Genomic DNA, 20,205 nt, shown 5'->3' on the forward strand with positions numbered 1-20,205 from the left:
GTAGTTGGACATTTTCCTCATTAAGCATAGGAATCATTGACTGTTGTAATTTTGAAATATTATATTACTAAAATCCAATGGTAGGTTGAAACGATAAGAGTTTATTCTTATGGATTACTTGTGGTTTAAATGCAAAATCACATTACGGCTTAGCAAGGGTCTGCTATGAGAGAACTTTTGTAAAATTCACATGCCTTTTCCTCTTACAGACACAAGTTACAGGGAGCACACTGAATGGTCGGAAGGAACAACTTCAGGCTGAGGAAGGTGATAAGGAAAAATGGGATTTCCTGCAGTTTGCTGAAGCTTGGACTCCAAATGAAAGTTGTGAAGAGCTCAGGAATGAAATTTTGTTCACTCATGTAAGAGCATATAACAAATTCTTTTCTCTATTTTTTTTATTTTTTAATATACTGAAACTATAACTTTGTCATTTATTTCTTAAGTAGCCACGATTCATTGTTCATGCTGTTGAAAGGAGTTTCCCCATAAAAGCTGGAAAACCTCTTAGAACCACAAGACGACATTGCAAGGAGGCTGCACCAGTAGCTCGTATCTTCCAGCAGTTACATACCAGTGCTCTCTGTTTAGCCCCTTAGAAATGCATGCTCAGTAGAATCCAGTGTGCAGAAGAAAATATCGGTGGCTGTTTTTATGATCCTGAGGATATGGAAAGATGTATTAATTTTGCCACAGAGTGTAACACAAACAGGTCACAGACTCAGTAGAGATGTTTGCATTACAGTGTCCAAAGTATCTAACAATTTATACAACTTAATTAGTAAAACACAAATGAGCCAACAGAAAAACAGGTGAAGAATGTGAGCATTACGAGGACCCTTGAGTAGCCAGTAAACGTGGAAAGAAACTCTGCCTCACCAAGATAAGGCAAATTGTACAGGCGCATTTTCCCTTTACAGTTAATAAGTAATCTGTGGTGTGGCTCTTTGAGATTATGTGACTGTCCTGTTCCCAGAACCTTTCATCTGGTAGTCTTAGCATTCACTATGATCTTTGTCTGAATCAGTTTTTAAATAGTGGTTTTTCTTTTTTTTTATTATTTTTTTAATGTTTATTTTTTGAGAGAGAGAGAGAGAGAGAGAGAGAGAGAGAGAGAGAGACAGAGTGTGAGTGGGGGAGGGGCAGAGAGAGAGAGAGGGAGACACAGAATCTGAAGCAGGCTCCAGGCTCCAAGCTGTCAGCACAGAGCCCAATGCGGGGCTCGAACTCACAAGCTGTGAGATCATGACCCAAGCCGAAGTCAGACGCTTAACTGACTGAGCCACCCAGGTGCCCCTAAATAGTGGTTTTTCTAATTCTGTCTTTGCTTCTGTATTTATTAGCTGGCATTTTTCTGTAAAGACAAACTTTATTTTTCCTCATTTAAAAAATATCACTGTGAGCTTGGGAATTCTGTTACTATTAATGTGTTATAATCCTTTACTTTTTTTCTTTGTTTTTCTTAATATATGGTTTATGGAAGCTCCTTTCTCTCTTTTCTTTCATTTTTTAAACAAGTCCCTGCATTTCTTTGATTGCTTCCTTGCTTTTTGACAAACAGTTTAAGATTGACCTTTTATTATCTTTGCCCCAGACCTGGAACTGGACATTTCTTTAAGGAGTCTTGATTCCCTTTGCTGGGAAGTGATATTTAGAAATCAGGGTGTTGTTTTTTGTTTTGTTTTGTTTTGTTTTTATTGTTCTGGGATGTCATTATTTCTAGGCTCTTTTCAGTGTATACAGCGATTTACATGCACATACATACATTTTGTCAGAGATAGGTTAATATGTATGTATGTATATGTGCATATTTAGTTCATAAGTTCACTCTGAGACTCCAGTTCAAATCCAGCACCACCGGGTTCTTTTTCTCCTCCCATTTGTGCAGACATAAGCATTTATGTTTTTCCCTTATCCAGCAGGAAGATCTCTGTTTCTTGATATCATCAGTGTATGTGCTCTGTGGCTCTGTCCTTCCATACATGCAACAAACTTTTAAAATAACTACTACACTAATACCATACTTTACACCTATTAGATTGGCAACAGTGGAAATACTTAACATACCAAAAATGTCAGGAACATTTTATATACCAAACGCTTCATATACTGCTGGGTAGGAGTACAAATTGTTGTAACCCCTTGGGAGAGCATTTAGGTAATATCTGGTAAAGTTGGAAATGCCCTTAAACCAAACCATTCCATTTCTAGGAATGTCTTCTCACCCGTGGGTAGAAGGATACATGTAGAAGAATGTTTATTGAATCAGTTTTTGCATTGTTAAAGATTAGGAATAACAAAAATGCCCTGATGGGTATTTAGAAATTAACATGAATGAATTACATTTATGTCTTAACGTGACCAGATTTTGAAAACATGTTATTTTTAAACTGCATAGCCCATACACACAAATAATATTGTGTATTTATGAATACATATGTATACCTAATGAAATATACAGACATTGGAATAACCCATATTAAACTTGTAATATTGATTTTATCTGGAAGGAGGAGAATGAGTCTGGGAAAGAGTAAAAAATGTAATAGCAACTTTAACAGAAATATTTAATTTTAAAGAAGAATAGGAATTTGGAGACCTGGGTGGCTCAGTCAGTTCAGCGTCCACGTCTTGGTTTCACCTCAGGTCGTGATCTCATGGTTCGTGGGTTCAAGCCTCGCTTGGGATTCTCTCTCTCTCCCTCTCTCTCTCTCTGCCCTTCCTCTGCTCACGTGCACTTTCTCTCTCTCTCTCAAAATAAAAAAAACTTAAAAAAAAAAAAAGAATAGGAATTAAACAGTACAGTATTACTATTTGTAAATTTTGAATGGCGGGTACGTTTCTGTATAATAATAAATACTATCAGAGAACATTAGAGAAGCTTATAATCATTCAAACTGTCTGCTTCTTCCTAGCCCCTTTGGTGCCATGTGGTGTGAAATTTGGGAGCTTAACATTTTTTATTTGAGTACAATTGACACACAATGTTACATTAGTTTCAGGTGTGCAAAATAGTGTTTTGAAAGAATGAATTTTAATTTTTGAAAGATATTATAGGAATAAAATTAAAGTCTGTAAAGTTTAGTTCCATAGGAAGAAACAATGTTTTTTATGTGGAATCTTATTAAAATTTTTTTTTTTCAACATTTATTTATTTTTGGGATAGAGAGAGACAGAGCATGAACGGGGGAGGGGCAGAGAGAGAGGGAGACACAGAATCGGAAACAGGCTCCAGGCTCTGAGCCATCAGCCCAGAGCCCGACGCGGGGCTCGAACTCCCGGACCGCGAGATCGTGACCTGGCTGAAGTCGGACGCTTAACCGACTGCGCCACCCAGGCGCCCCTATGTGGAATCTTATTAAATTTTGTATGCATTTTATTTATAGGGCTGGTACTTTTTTTTTTTTTTTTTTTAGGATACTAGAATGCCATTCTATCAAATATAGCTTAAAAAAATCAAAGGATCACTTCTAAGACATTTTTCTTTTGCTTAAAAAACGACTTTCCTTTTGGTAATGTTTATATATTTTGGTCTATAAAAAATCAATAAATACTTAAAATCCTAGGTATTTTAAAAATATGTAACTAAAATTATGATTTGTAGCTGCTTGTTCTCTAAGATTTCCTAACTATTGAATTATGTTTAAGTGTTCATTTTTAAGATAAGAATTAAGAATTTAAAATGCATATTCCCATGTATATACATGCTTATTGTTTTTAACTGTATTTGAAGAAAAATATATATCTATGTATTAAGTTTTTAAAAAATCACCCAGTCACCTTTACCAAATCTTACTCCCCTGAGCCAGGTGTTTTTCTTTTACAGTTCAGTGTTACCTCACACAGATTTTTCAGTGTATGTCATTTTTTTAAATAGCATATATTTATTTTTTTATTTTTTACTGAGGTAAAAATGGTATATAACATTTTAGTTTCAGGTGTACAGCATCATAATTCAATTTTTGTAAACTCTTAGCCTCCTTCATCCATTTCAGTCATGCCCCAACTCCCTTCTCCGCCTGATAACCACCAGTGTGTTCTCTGTATTTACGAGTTTGGCTTAGTTTGGTTGGTTTGGTCTTTTTAGACTCCATACATAAGTGAAATCATATGGTATATGTCTTTCTCTGTCTGAATTATTTCACCTAGCATAATACCCTCAAGGTCCATTCATGTTGAAAACGGGAAGAGTTCCTTTCTTATAGCTGAGTAGTATACACACACACACACACACACACACACATACACACACACACACACACACACACACACACACACCACATTTTCCTTATACATTCATTCATTAGGTTGCTTCCATATCTTGGCTATTGTAAATAATGCTGAAATGAATTAAGAGGTGCATATATCTTCTCAAATTACTGTTTTTGTTTCTTTGGATAAATGCCCAGAGATGGAATATTTGGATCATGTGGTAGTTCTATTTTTAATTTTTTGAGGACCCTCCATACTGTCTTCCATAGTGGCTCCACCAATTTACATTCCCACACATTGTTCCCTTTTTTTCCACATCCTTACCAACACTTACTGTTTCTTATGCTTCTGATAATAGCCTTTCTTTTCCTTTTTTTATTATATGAAATTTATTGTCAAATTGGTTTCCATACAACACCCAGTACTCATCCCAAAAGATGCCCTCTTCAATGCCCATCACCTAACCTCCTCTCCCTCCCACCCCCCATCAACCCTCAGTTTGTTCTCAGTTTTTAACAGTCTCTTATGATTTGGCTCTCTCTCCCACTCTAACCTCTTTTTTTTCTTTTATCTCCTTCCCCTCCCCAATGGGTTTCTGTTAAGTTTCTCAGGATCTACATAAGAGTGAAAACATATGGTATCTGCCTTTCTCTGTATGGCTTATTTCACTTAGCATCACACGCTCCAGTTCCATCCACGTTGCTACAAAGGGCCATATTTCGTTCTTTCTCATTGCCATGTAGTACTCCATTGTGTATATAAACCACAGTTTCTTTATCCATTCATCAGTTGATGGACATTGAGGCTCTTTCCACAATTTGGCTATTGTTGAGAGTGCTGCTATAAACATTGGGGTACAAGTGCCCCTATGCATCAGTACTCCTGTATCCCTTGGGTAAATTCCTAGCAGTGCTACTGCTAGGTCATAGGGTAGGTCTATTTTTAATTTTTTGAGGAACCTCCACACTGTTTTCCTGAGTGGCTACACCAGTTTGCATTCCCACCAACAGTGCAAGAGGGTTCCCGTTTCTGCACATCCTCTCCAGCATCTATAGTCTTCCAAATTGTTCATTTTGGCCACTCTGGCGTGAGGTGGTATCTGAGTGTGGTTTTGATTTGTATTTCTCTGATGAGGAGCGACGTTGAGCATCTTTTCATGTGCCTGTTGGCCATCTGGATGTCTTCTCTAGAGAAGTGTTTATTCATGTTTTCTGCCCATTTCTTCACTGGATTATTTGTTTTTCGGGTGTGGAGTTTGGTGAGCTCCTTATAGATTTTGGAGACTAGCCCTTTGTCCGATATGTCATTTGCAAATATCTTTTCCCATTCCGTTGGTTGCCTTTTAGTTTTGTTGATTGTTTCCTTTGCAGTGCAGAAGCTTTTTATCTTCATGAGGTCCCAATAGTTCATTTTTGCTTTTATTTTTTTTTTAATTTTTTTTTTCAACGTTTATTTATTTTTGAGACAGAGAGAGACAGAGCATGAATGGGGGAGGGGTAGAGAGAGAGGGAGACACAGAATCTGAAACAGGCTCCAGGCTCTGAGCCATCAGCCCAGAGCCTGAGGCGGGGCTCGAACTCAGGGACCACGAGATCGTGACCTGAGCTGAAGTCGGCCGCTTAACCGACTGAGCCACCCAGGCGCCCCCATTTTTGCTTTTAATTCCCTTGCCTTTGGGGATGTGTCAAGTAAGAAATTGCTGTGGCTGAGGGCAGAGAGGTCTTTTCCTGCTTTCTCCTCTAGGGTTTTGATGGTTTCCTGTCTCACATTCAAGTCCTTTATCCATTTTGAGTTAATTTTTGGGAATTGTGTAAGAAAGTGGTATAGTTTCATACTTCTGCATGTTGCTGTCTACTTCTCCCAGCACCATTTGTTAAAGAGACTGTCTTTTTTCCATTGGATATTCTTTTCTGCTTTTTCAAAGACTAGTTGGCCATACTTTTGTCGGTCTAGTTCTGGGGTTTCTATTCTATTCCATTGGTCTATGTGTCTGCTTTTGTGCCAATACCATGCTGTCTTGATGATGACAGCTTCGTAGTAGAGGCTAAAGTCTGGGATTGTGATGCCTCCTGCTTTGGTCTTCTTCTTCAAAATTCCTTTGGCTATTCGGGGCCTTTTGTGGTTCCATATGAATTTTAGGATTGCTTGTTCTAGCTTCGAGAAGAATGCTGGTGCAATTTTGATTGGGATTGCATTGAATGTGTAGATTGATTTGGGTAGTATTGACATTTTAACAATATTCTCCCAACCTATGAGCATGGAATGTTTTTCCATTTCTTTATATCTTCTTCAATTTCCTTCATAAGCTTTCTATAGTTTACAGCATACAGATCTTTTACATCTTTGGTTAGATTTATTCCTAGGTATTTTATGCTTCTTGGTGCAATTGTGAATGGGATCAGTTTCTTTATTTGTCTTTCTGTTGCTTTGTTATTAGTGTATAAGAATGCACCTGATTTCTGTACATTGATTTTGTATCCTGCAACTTTGCTGAATACATGTATCAGTTCTAGCAGACTTTTGGTGGAGTCTATCGGATTTTCCATGTATAATATCATGTCATCTGCAAAAAGTGAAAGCTTGACTTCATCTTTGCCAATTTTGATGCCTTTGATTTCCTTTTGTTGTCTGATTGCCAATGCTAGCACTTCCAACACTATGTTAAACAACAGCCGTGAGAGTGGACATCCCTGTTGTATTCCTGATCTCAGGGGGAAAGCTCTCAGTTTTTCCCCATTGAGGATGATATTCGCTGTGGGCTTTTCATAAATGGCTTTTATGATGTTTAAGTATGTTCCTTCTACCCCGACTTTCTCAAGGGTTTTTATTAAGAAATGGTGCTGAATTTCGTCAAAGGCCTTTTCTGCCTCGATTGACAGGATCATATGGTTCGTATCTTTTCTTTTATTAATGTGATGTATCACATTGATTGATTTGCAAATGTTGAACCAGCCCTGCATCCCAGGAATGAATCCCACTTGATCATGGTGAATCATTGTTTTTATATGCTGTTGAATTTGATTTGCTAGTATCTTATTGAGAATTTTTGCATCCATATTCATCAGGGACATTGGTGTGTAGTTGTCTTTTTTTACTGGGTCTCTGTCTGGTTTAGGAATCAAAGTAATACTGTCTTCATAGAATGACTCTGGAAGTTTTCCTTCCCTTTCTATTTTTTGGAATAGCTTGAGAAGGATAGGTATTATCTCTGCTTTAAATGTCTGGTAGAATTCCCCAGGGAAGCCATCTGGTCCTGGATTCTTATTTGTTGGGAGATTTTTGATAAATGATTCAATTTCTTCCCTGGTTATGGGTCTGTTCAAGCTTTCTATTTCCTCCCATTTGAGTTTTGGAAGTGTGTGGGTGTTTAGGAATTTGTCCATTTCTTGCAGGTTGTCCAGTTTGTTGGCATATAATTTTCATAGTATTCCCTGATAATTGCTTGTATTTCTGAGGGATTGGTTGTAATAATTCCATTTTCATTCATGATTTTATCTATCTGGGTCCTCTCCCTTTTCTTTTTGAGAAGCCTGGCTAGAGGTTTATCAGTTTTGTTTATTTTTTCAAAAAACCAACTCTTGGTTTCATGGATATGCTCTACAGTTTTTTTAGATTCTATATTGTTTATTTCTGTTCTGATCTTTATTATTTCTCTTCTGCTGGGTTTGGGGTGTCTTTGCTGCTCTGCTTCTATTTCCTTTAGGTGTGCTGTTAGATTCTGTATTTGGGATTTTCTTGTTTCTTGAGATAGGCCTGGATTGCAATGTATTTTCCTCTCAGGACTGCCTTCGCTGCATCCCAAAGCATTTGGAATATTGTATTTTCATTTTCGTTTGTTTCCATATATTTTTTAATGTCTTCTCTGATTGCCTGGTTGACCCATTCATTCTTTAGAAGGGTGTTCTTTAACCTCCATGCTTTTGGAGGTTTTCCAGACTTTTTCCTGTGGTTGATTTCAAGCTTCATAGCATTGTGGTCCGAAAGTATGCGTGGTATGATCTCAATTCTTGTATAGTTATGAAGGGCTGTTTTGTGACCAAGTATGTGATCTATCTTGGAGAATGTTCCATGTGCACTCGAGAAGAAAGTATATTCTGTTTTTTGGAATGCAGAGTTCTAAATATATCTGTCAAGTCCATCTGATCCAATGTATCATTCAGGGCCCTTGTTTCTTTACTGACCATGTGTCTAGATGATCTATCCATTGTTGTAAGTGGGGTATTAACATCCCCTACAATTACCACATTCTTATCAATAAGGTTGCTTAGGTTTATGAGTAATTGTTTTATATATTTGGCGCATAGACATTTATAATTGTTAGTTCTTCTTGATGGATAGACCCTGTAATTATTATATAATGCCCTTCTTCGTCTCTTGTTACATCCTTTAATTTAAAAGTCTAGTTTGTCTGATTTAAGTATGGCTACTCCAGCTTTCTTTTGACTTCCAGTAGCATGATAAATAGTTCTCCATCCCCTCACTTTCAATCTGAAGGTGTCCTCAGGTCTAAAATGAGTCTCTTGTAGACAGCAAATAGATGGGTCTTGGTTTTTTATCCATTCTGATACCCTATGTCTTTTGGTTGGCACATGTAGTCCATTTACATTCAGTGTTATTATAGAATGATATGGGTTTAGAGTCATTGTGATGTCTGTAGGTTTCATGCTTGTAGCGATGTCTCTGGTACTTTGTCTCACAGGATCCCCCTTAGGATCTCTTGTAGGGCTGGTTTAGTGGTGACGAATTCCTTCAGTTTTTGTTTGTTTGGGAAGACCTTTATCTCTCCTTCTATTCTAAATGACAGACTTGCTGAATAAAGGATTCTCGGCTGCATATTTTTTCTGTTTATCACATTGAAGATTTCCTGCCATTCCTTTCTGGCCTGCCAAATTTCAGTAGAGAGATCGATCACGAGTCTTATAGGTCTCCCTTTATATGTTAGAGTACGTTTATCCCTAGCTGCTTTCAGAATTTTCTCTTTATCCTTGTATTTTGCCAGTTTCACTATGATATGTCATGCAGAAGATCAATTCAAGTTACGTCTGAAGGGAGTTCTCTGTGCCTCTTGGATTTCAATGCCTTTTTCCTTCCCCAAATCAGGGAAGTTCTCAGCTATTATTTCTTCAAGTACACCTTCAGCACCTTTCCCTCTCTCTTCCTCCTCTGGAATACCAATTATGCGTAGATTATTTCTCTTTAGTGCATCACTTAGTTCTCTAATTTTCCCCTCATACTCTTGGATTTTTTTATCTTTTTCTCAGCTTCTTCTTTTTCCATAATTTTATCTTCTAGTTCACCTATTATCTTCTCTGCCTCTTCAATCCGAGCTGTGGTCGTCTCCATTTTATTTTGCAGCTCATTAATAGCATTTTTTAGCTCCTCCTGGCTGTTCCTTAGTCCCTTGATCTCTGTAGCAATAGATTCTCTGCTGTCCTTTATAAGTTTTCAAGCCCAGCGATTAATTTTATGACTATTATTCTAAATTCCCTCTCTGTTATATTGTTTAAATCGTTTTTGATCAGTTCGTTAGCTGTCGTTATTTCCTGGAGGTTATTTTGAGGGGAATTCTTCCGTTTCGTCATTTTGGATAGTCCCTGCAGTGGTGCGGAACTGCAGGGCACTTCCCCTGTGCTGTCTTGAATAACTTGCGTTGGTGGGCAGGGCCACAGTGAGACCTGATGTCTGCCCCCAGCCCACCACTGGGGCCACAGTCAGAGTGGTGTGTGCTTTCTCTTCCCCTCTCCTGGGGCGGGATTCACTGTAAGGGTGGCGTGGCCCGTCTGGGCTACTTGCACATTGCCAGGCTTGTGGTGCTGGGGATCTGGCATATTAGCTGGGGTGGATTGGCAAGGTGCACAAGGGTGGGAGGGGCAGGCTCAGCTCGCTTTTCCTTCTGAGATCTGCTTCGGGAGGGGCCCTGCAGCACCAGGAGGGAGTCAGACCCGCCGGAGGGATAGATCCGCAGAAGCACAGCGTTGGGTTTTGCGTGGTGCAAGCAAGTTCCCTGGCAGGAACTGGTTCCCTTTGGGATTTTGGCTGGGGGATGGGCGAGGGAGATGGCGCTGGTGAGCACCTTTGTTCCCTGCCAAGCTGCGCTCCGTCATCAGGGACTCAACAACTCTCCCTCCTGTTGTCCTCCAGCCCTCCCGCTCTCTGAGCAGAGCTGTTAACTTATAACCTTCCAGACGTTACGTCCCGCTCGCTGTCCGAACGCCCACTCGCTGTCCGAACACACTCCGCCCGGCCCTTCCGCTTTTGCAAGGCAGACTCGGGGGCTCTGCTTTGCTGGCGGGCTGCCCCTCCACCCCAGTTCCCTCCTGCGAGTCCGTGTAGCACACACTGCCTCTCTGCCCTTCCTACCCTCTTCCGTGGACCTCTCTTCTACGCTTGGCTCCGGAAAATTTGTTCTGCTAGTCTTCTGGTGATTTTCTGGGTTATTTAGGCAGGTGTGGGTGGAATCTAAGTGATCGGCAGGACGCGGTGAGCTCAGCGTCTTCCTATGCCACTATCTTTCCAGAATGATTATAGCCTTTCTAACTAGTGTGAGGTGATACCTCATTGTGATTTTGATTTGTATTTCTCTGATAATTAGTGGTATTGAACATCTTGTTATGTGCCTCTGGCTGTCTGTATGTCTTCTTTGGAAAAATGCTTCTAAATTTTCTGCCCATTTTTTAATGTATTGTTTGTTTTTCTGCTATTAATGTTTGAGTTCTTTATATATTTTGGATATTAACCCCTTCTCAGGTATATGGTTTACAAATATAGTCTCCTATTCTGTAGGTTGCCTTTTCATTTTGTTGACAATTTGCTTCACTGTGCATAAGCTTTTCAGTTTGATGTAGCCTCACTTACTTATTTTTGCTTTTGTTACCTTTGCTTTGGAGTCAGATCTAAAAATTCAACTCCAAGACTAGTGTCAAAGAGCTTACTCCTTATATTTTCTTATAGTTTTATGGTTTCAGTTCTTACATCCAAGTCTTAATCAATTTTGAGTTAATTTTAATGTATGGCGTAAGATAGTAGTCCACTTGCATTCTTTTACATTTGGTTGTGCAGTTTTCCTAACACCATTTATTGGGGATACTGTACTCTCCCCATAGTACCTTCTTAGCTTCATTGTCAAATCAGTTGGCCATAGATTTGTGGATTTATTTCTGTGCTCTGTTCTATTCTATTGATCTATGTGTCTTCTTTTATGCCAATACCATACTGTCTTGATTACAGTAGTTACACAGGATAGTTTGAAATCAAGGTGCCTGATACCTCCAACTTAGTTCTTCTGTCTCAAGATTGCTTTAGCTATTTAAAGTCTTTTGTGATTCTATACAGATTTTAGGATTATTTGTTCTAGTTCTGTGAAAAATCCCATTGGGATCTGATACAGATGCATTAGACCTCTAAATTGTTTTTCATAGTATGGACTTTTTAACAATATTAATCTTTCAACCCATGAACACAGAATATCTTTTAATTTATTTGTGTCTTCTTAGTTTCTTTCTTATAGTTTTCAGTGTGTAGGTCTTTCCTGTCCATGGATAAATTTATTCTTTAGTATTTTATTCTATTTTATTGTAATTGTAATGGGATTTTTTTCTTATTTTTTCTTTCTGATAGTTCATTAGTAATGGAAAGAATTGCAATAAGTTTATGTATATTAGTTTTGTATTCTTCTACTTTACTGAATTCATTTATTAGTTTTAACCCTTTTTGATGGAGTCTAGGGTTTTTTGTGTATAGTATGTCATCTACAAATAGTGAGAGTTTTATTTCTTCCTTTGTTGTTTAGATGACTTCTTTTTCTTGTCTGATGGCTGCAGCTAGGCATTATAATACTATGTTAAATAAAAGTGAAAGTCAGCATTCTTGTCTTGTTCCTATTCTGAAGAAGAACTTTCAGCTCTTCCCCATTGAGTATGATGTTAGCTGTGGGTTTGTCATACATGGCCTTGATTATGTTGAGGAACTTTCCCTCCTTATCTTCTTTGTTGAGAGATTTTATCGTATATGAATATTGGATACCGTCAAATGCTTTTTCTACATCTTTTGAGATTATCTTTATCATTCCTTTTTCTTAATGTAGTGTAACACATTGATTGATTTGTACATGTTGAATCATTCCTGCTTCCCTGGAATAAATCCCACTTGATCATCATGTATGATCCTTCTAATGTATTGTTGAATTCTGTTTGCTAATATTTTAATGAGGATTTTGCATCTGTGTTTCTCAGGGATATTGGTGTGTAATTTTCTTTTTCTGTGGTGTACTTGTCTGATTTTAGTATCAAGGTGATGCAGGCCTCATAAAATCAGTTTGGGAGCATTTCTTTCTCTTCTGTTTTTTTAAAGATTTTGTGAAGTGTGTTTTTAAATCTTCTTGAATGTTTGGTATAATTAACTAGTGAAGCCATCTCTTGTAGACTTTTGTGTGTTGGAAATTTTGTGATTTCTGATTCAATCTCCTGATTATTAGTAATTGATGTATTCAGATTTTCTATTTCTTCATAATTCAGTCTTGCAAAATTATATATTTCTAGGAATTTATCCACTTTTTTTAGGTTGTACAATATGTTGGCCTGTAATTGTTCATACGAGTCTCTTATGATCATTTGTCTTTCTCTGGTAATAATTGTAACTTCTCCTCTTTCATTTCTGATTTTATTTGAATCCTCTCTCTTTTTTTCTTGAGTCTAGCTAGAAGTTTGTCAGTTTTGTATACCTTTTTAAGAAAGCCGCTCTTTGTTTCACTGATCTTTTCTATTGGTTTTTTTAAAGTCTGTATTTCATTTATTATTTCATTCTGATCTCTGTTATTTCCTTCCTTCTGATATTATTTTCTTCCTTCTTTTGGGCTTTGATTGTTTTTCTTTTTCTAGTTCCTTTAAGTGCTTCTTTAGATTGTTTGAGATTTTTCTTGTTTCCTGAGGTAGGCCTCTATTGCTATACTCTTCCCTCTTAGCACCTCCTATGCTTCATTCAATAGATTTTGTTGTATATATAGATGTATTGACATATAGATATATCGTATTTCTGTTTTCATTTGTCTTATGTGTTTGCTTTTTTTTTTTCTTTTTACTCTTTGATTTCTTCATTGGCCTTTGGTTGTTTAGTAGCATGTGTTTAATCTCCACCCATTTGTGATTTTTTCAAGTTTTCTTTTTGTAATTGATGGCTAGTTTCATACCATTTTGGTTGGAAAAGATATTTGGTATAATTTCAGTCTTCTTAAATTTATTGAGACTTGTTTTGTGTCCTAACATGTGATCTTTCTCAGAGAATGTTCCATGTATATTTGAGAAGAATGTATTTTGCTGCTTTTGGATGAAATGTTCTGCATACATCTTTAAAGACCAGCTGATCTAGTGTGTCACTTAAGACCAATGTTCCCATATTGATTTCCTGTCTGGATGATCTATCCATTGGTATAAGTGTGGTATAAAGTCTCCTACTATTATTGTATTGCTGTCAATTTCTTCCTTGTGGTTTGTTAATATCAGCTTTATATATATTGGTCCTCCTCTGTTGGATGCATAAATACCCAGAAATGTTAATATCTTCTTGTAGAATTGACTAATTTATCATTGTGTAATGCCTTCTTTTTCTTTTATTATAGTCTTTGTTTTTAAAGCCTATTTTACAGGGCACCTGGGTGGCTCAATTGATCGAGCACCTGACTCTTGATTTCAGCTCAGGTCATAATTTCACAGTCTGTGAGATTGAGCCCCATGTCAGGCTCTGTGCTGACAGCACGGAGCCTGCTTGGGATTCTCTCTCTCTGCCACTCCCCCACTTGCGTGCTCTCTCTGTATCTGTCTTTCTGTCTCAAAATGAATAAGTAAACTTTTAAAAACTAAGTCTATTTTGTCTGATATGAGGGTAGCTAAACCAGCATTCTTTTAGTTTCCGTGTTTGTGGAATATATTTTTCTATTCTTTTACTTCCAGCCGTACATGTCCCTAGATCTTTAATGAGTCTCCTGTAGACAACATATAGATGGGTCTTGGTTTTTCATCCATTCAGCCACTCTATATCTTGTGTGTGTGTGTGTGTGTGTGTGTGTGTGTGTGTGTGTGTGTGTGAGTCTTTTGGAAAATTTAGTCCATTTATTTATAGTAATTATTGATATGTATGTACTTCTTTCCATTCTGTTAATTCTTTTCTGACTTGTATCATAGTTCCTCTCTTCCTTTGTTCTCTTGCTTTTTCCTGGTGGTTTGATAACTTTCTTTAATTTATGTTTAGGTTCCTTTCTCATTATCTTTGGTGTATCTACTATAGGTTTTTGCTTTGTGGTTAGCATGTAGTTTATATACAACAGCTGATATATATATATATATACACACACACACGTACATTCATATATATATGTATATATAATTTAAGTTGATACCAATTTAAACTTGAATGCATTCTAAAAATTCTGCATTCTTGGTGTCCTCTCCACATCACCCTCACCCAATGTTTTATGTTTTTGATGTCACGTTTACATCTTTTTCTTTTGTGTATCCTCTAATTATCATAGTTACAGTTGATTTTACTATTGTTGTCTTTTAACCTTCATACTAGCTTTATAAGGGGTTAATTCACCAGCTTTACTATATATTTGCCTTACTGTTGAGATTTCTAGTTCATTTTTTTTTTTGTTGTTACTAATTCATGCCTTTTCTTTTCAGCTTAAAGAAGTCCCATTAACATTTCTTGTAACTCATTTAGTGGTGATGAACCCCTTTAGCTATTCTGAAAAACTCTTCTTTCTTTCTCCTTCATATCTAAATAATAGCCTTGTTGGGTAGAGTATTTTTGGTCGGAAGTTTTTTCCTTTCTGCACTTTGAATATGTTGTGCCACTCCCTTCTGGCCTGCAAAGCTTCAACTGAAAAATCAGCTGATAGTCTGATGGGGGTTCCCTTGTATGTAACAAGTGATCTCTTGCTGCTTTTTAAGATTCTCTCTTCATCCTTAACTTTTGACATTTTAATTATAATGTGTCTTGGAGTGTGTCTCTTTGGGTTCACCTTACTTAGAACTCTCTGTACCTTGATGTCTGTCCCCTCTCTTACATTAGGGAAGTTTCCAGCTATTATTTCTGCAAAAAAGTTTTCTCCCCCTTTCTTTCTTCTTGACTCCTGTAATAAAAACATTATTCCCCTGGTGTTGTACCATGAATCCCTTAGGCTATCTTCACTTTTTTAAAATACTTTTTTATTTTTGCTCCTTTCTTTGGTTGAGCTCCACTTCCTTGGTTTAGGTTGCTGTTCTGTTCTTCTGCATCATCTAGTCAGCTATTGAACCCCTTCTTGTATTTTCATTTCAGTTACTGTATTCTTTCTATGACTTCTGTTTGATCCTTTCTTGTATTTTCTCTCTCTTTGTTAAAAATCTCATTTTGCTCATCCATTCTTCTCCTGAGTTTGGTGAGCATCTTTATGACCATCAGTTTGAACTCTTTATCTGATAAATCACTACTATTTGTTTCATTAAGATTTTTTTCTGGAGCTTTATCTTGTTCTTTGATTTAGCACATATTCCTCCATTTCCTCATTTTGATTTTATTTCTTTGTTTCTGTGTATATTAGGTATAACAGCCTCCTCTCTCAGTCTTGAAGGAGTGGCCTTGTATAGACTGATGAACCTTATTGTTCAGTCTTACACTAAATTTTGCTTTTCTCTTGCACCTTTGTGATTGTCTAAGCAGTCTGAGTTATTCTTGATGGGTCCCACTTGAGGATGTTGAGGGTTTGCCAAGTCCTGTCAGTGTGTGAAAGGGAGAGAACTCAGCACCTAATTTCAAGCTGAGTGGAAGCCAGGCCCTCAGGCAGCTGCTTCTAAAGTATACAAATATATATGGTCTTTTGGGACTGCACTAATAACCCCTGCTGGCCTCCTAGCCAGGTGATTTGGAGGTGTGCCCTGGTGCCATTTACCCTCTAGGGCTCCAGACAAGTGGATAAGCTCCTTGCTGGGAGATGCCAGCAAGTTGTAGTGAGGCCAAGGGAGAGTAACGCTAGTGTCCCCTACCCTACATTCCCTGAGAGTTCCTTGGTTGCCTCTGGTTGTGTGGTAAACCTGTAGTCTGTCCCACAGGACACGTAACAAGGCCTTTTTTGTAGGAAGACTGGGATTTGTTTCAATGTGCTTTTTGTGCTGTGCCCTGGTGTTTATCACCTGCCAGGAACTCTTTCTGATGTTTTAGTCTCATGGGGCCCAGCAACACAGGCCACCCTGGTCACCAAAGCCAGCTGTTCGGGGATTGTCTTCTATGTTGACTGCACATGCCTGCCAGCTTTAGCAGAGCTGCAGGAATCTTGTTGGCTATAGCAGGGCCACAGGCAGGTATATAGGCTGGACTATACCACTGGGTACAGTAGCGTTGTAGGAGCTTTTGGGACCAGGGGAAGCCCACTGGCTTCAGAAACCTGCGTGGGAGCCTGCGTCCAGGGCAGGCCTGCCAGCTTCAGCATGATCATGAGAGAACATTGGAGCAGGGGAAGCCTATTGGTGCTACCAAGGCTGGGGGAATACAAAAGTGGTGACTGCCAGCATGACAAGGTAAAGAACTCAAAAATGGCACCAATACCTCCTTCCCCAGAGAAAGTCCTGCCAGTGGATGCTTATCTCCAGCAGATGCTTAAAGAATAACTAATGAATCTCCTTTGCATATGGCCTACGCACTTTTCAAATTTCTGCTTTTGCCCTCCTTCCCAAGATGAGTGAATCTGTGCAGGAGCCCTTTAAGAACAGACTTTTAATTACCTGTAGCCTCTTGGGTCTCCTAGACATAAGCCCGTTGGTTTTTAGAGCCAGACTTTTAGGGGATTTATCTTCCCAGTGTAAATCGCAAGGACTGTTGTGTCTCATGTGGGGCACCAGCGCCTTGCTTCTTTAGGAGAAGCACTGAACTGCTAAGATTCTTCCCCATGCCAAGGACAGATTTTTGGCAAAACCATGTCTCTGCTTCTCCCATCTCACTGTGGCCTTTATATCGACTATTGTGGATAAACTCTTCAGCTAGTTTTCCAGTCTTAAGAGGGTATTAATCTATATATAGCTGTATATTTTTGTATACATGGGAAGAGATAAGTTAAGGATCTTTCTTTTCCACCATCTTGAACCATCCTGGCCTGACTACGTGTTGTTATACACACATGGTTTTCTATAAGTTGGAGTTCTGTAATGTGGAGACCATTTGTTTTGATGTGTTTATGCTTTGTTTGTATTTGGTGGTTTGGGGCCAGGACGTGAAATGTGCACTTTAGGTGCACATGCTACTCACCTAAGTTTATACCCTCCAGTTTCATGCATTTTAAGAAATATTCAATTTGTTGACAAGTCCTAAGCAAATTTAATCTACTGATAAACATATTTTTCTTCTGAATGTTGCCAAACTTTGAGCATTTCCTATGGAAATCTTTCTATTTATACTAATTTCTTTCTGATCCTTTTTTAAAGTCTTTTTTTAAAATTTCCTACATTTAACATTTTTCAGATATTTCCAGTTTTGTCAATTAATCTTTGCCAAATTAACCAGATTTGCCCATTGTCATCAAAAACTTGTTTAACTAAAAAGTTTATAACGGTTCTAATTGGATGGTTTTTCACAGCTTGTGAACATTTCTGTAGTGTCAGCATTTTAAGAGATGTTCATTTTCTATCTGTCCCCGTGCTCTGTGGCTGCGGCTGGAACTTTGAGCTAAGGCCAAGAAGAGGGACCTTCCCTTGCAGGAAGAACAGATTGTATATGTTATCACATGTCTCAGTGCAGCCCATCAGCCGTAGTGAACAGGGAACTGAGAGGCTCAGAGAGGAGGAGACCAAGGAGCAGAGAGTGAGCTCAAAGGGCAAAGAGAGGATAAAATGAGGGCATGGCATTGGCATTATCTTTATCTCCTTCCTCTCTTAATCAGAATTCTCTTCTGTCACATAATTCAGCTAATTATTGGGATAAAAAAATATATGGTACCAGGGTGGGTACTTTACCAGTATATATGGATGTAAGAGTACTGGTTGTTAAAATAGTCATTTTCTTTGGGCAATGTTTGGTAAATAGCCTCTTCTTCAGTCTCCTCATTGTACTCCCTCACCCCACCAATAGGGCCTTCTGGACATTCCTGTGATCTGGCATAGCATGGGATTCTAGGACTTTGCTTCAGCACAATACTGGTTAATGCTGCTGCTGTAGCTGTTATTATGTGCATAATACCCTGCATGGAATTAATCCACACAAGTGAATGAGTCACAGTTTTTTACCCCTCCTAAATATATTTACATTTTTTAAAGGAAAACATTAATCCAAATGTAACTCAAATGGAAGTCCAACTCAATGAAAACATCCTACCACCATGAGGAAAGATAGTTCTGCACAGCCCAGTTGACTGTCCCTTAAGTAACATGTGTTGTCCAGGAGTCCGTCACCAAGGTCACTGCCTCAGATGCAATCCTATTTCTCAGTCTTCTTCCTTTTTTTCTGCCTCTGAAAGTATATGACATCTAACTGCTGTTTTGGTTTTGAGGTGTTTTGATTTTCCTACAATGGCTTACACTGAGTGATGAAGTTGGTCACTTACCGATGGAAAGAGAGAATGGTATGGAGTTAATTATTCTATAATGTCATTTCCTAGTGATTAAAGGCTGTTTCTGAATAAAATACGCTCAGTGGAGTATTTCAATAGGAAGCCTCCCCCTCTCTCTGATTTTCATTTATGCTCTATCATCTGAGGGGTATCCCTTTCTTTAGCATTAGCTGTAGGAATTGGGCCCTTCCCTTAATGCCTACAGAGCCCTTTCTCTCTTTTGGCTCTTAATAGATAAACAGTAACATCATTTTCCAGCCATTTGAGTCCCTAGATCACTAGATGACTGAGGTCCCCTTCATCCATATTATATATACTGTAAAGTATCCAAAGAGAAACTTGGGATAAAAAAGATATATGGCACCAGGGCTGGTACTTCACCAGTATATATGGATATATGAGTACTGGTTGTTAAAATATTCAATAAGTGATTCATTCGTGAGCAAAAGAAAGGATTCTAATTTAGTGTGGGTAACAAGTGCAACTTCTGCCTAGGGCAGGTCTTCTTTCTGCTTGGTTTCTCTTCTTCAAGCCTCAGTAAGCCAGAGTTGCTTCCATTTTCTAATTTCACACAGTAGATCTCTTTCCATTTTGGAACAGATCTCCACATCCCAAATTCAGTCTCTGATTTTGAGGTCTGTGTTTAACCTTACCAGTTGTTTTCATTTTATGAGTTCATAGTTCAACAGCTCACAGGTTAACTTTCTCCTCATTAGACTCTTCCTGGTTGCCTACCTTTCTTACCCCTCTTTAGTACTTAAATCTTTCACCTGGCTCACACCACTGCCTTTTTTCTATCAAAACCATCCTCAAGCCCCCTGGTCTGCTGTCCTCAAGTCCTTCTCGAACACCCTTAACCCAAAGCAGATTTCTATTTCAAACACCTACACTTGCATTAAAAATATGTAGGATGGTTGCTGGTCTGCAAAAAAAAAAAAAAAAAAAAAAAAAAATTGTGTAGTTGGGAAGAAAAGCTCTTTAGCACAACTATGAAATTTAAAAATATGCCCTCAAAATTCAAAAACAAACCTTGCGTTTTTTATTAAATGCTAACATTGTATGAAATGGCTTTTTGTTGTGGGCTAAGCAGTGCAATAAGGAATTGTCTCATACAAATGAAAAATAACCTTGTTTCCCACATATTGTCTGTTGAGAAAAGGGTAACAGCAAAATAACGTTGACCGTAGGAGCTGTCGCATTCGTGAAGTCTAAGTTTTTCTTATCCAAAATGTCTTGTTTCTGAATATGCAAATGTACTGGTTTCTTGAATTTAACACGTCTTAAATTAGACTATTCATTTATATATATTTTAGAACTCAAACCACTCTGTAAACCACTCAAACCACTCTGTAAATTCTATAAACATTATATAATTAGTCTGTATAATAGCCTAATGATGACAAGAGGGCGACCTCGTTGTTATG

General features: G+C 38.1%; 1 protein-coding gene across 1 annotated transcript in view; it reads left to right on the forward strand.

Moving 5' to 3' along the window:
- ZRANB3 (zinc finger RANBP2-type containing 3) overlaps positions 1-20,205 on the forward strand; it is a 303,611-nt gene that overhangs the window by 247,912 nt on the left and 35,494 nt on the right. Inside the window, exon 15 of the mRNA XM_047084772.1 lies at positions 210-362. Coding sequence (XP_046940728.1) covers positions 210-362 — 153 coding nt within the window. The remainder of the gene's footprint in view (positions 1-209; positions 363-20,205) is intronic.

Source organism: Lynx rufus, unplaced genomic scaffold (genome assembly GCF_022079265.1).
Source record: "Lynx rufus isolate CCGP_SWC_20201006 ecotype Redwood Valley unplaced genomic scaffold, mLynRuf1.p SCAF_2, whole genome shotgun sequence".
Classification (NCBI taxonomy): Eukaryota; Metazoa; Chordata; class Mammalia; order Carnivora; family Felidae; genus Lynx; species Lynx rufus.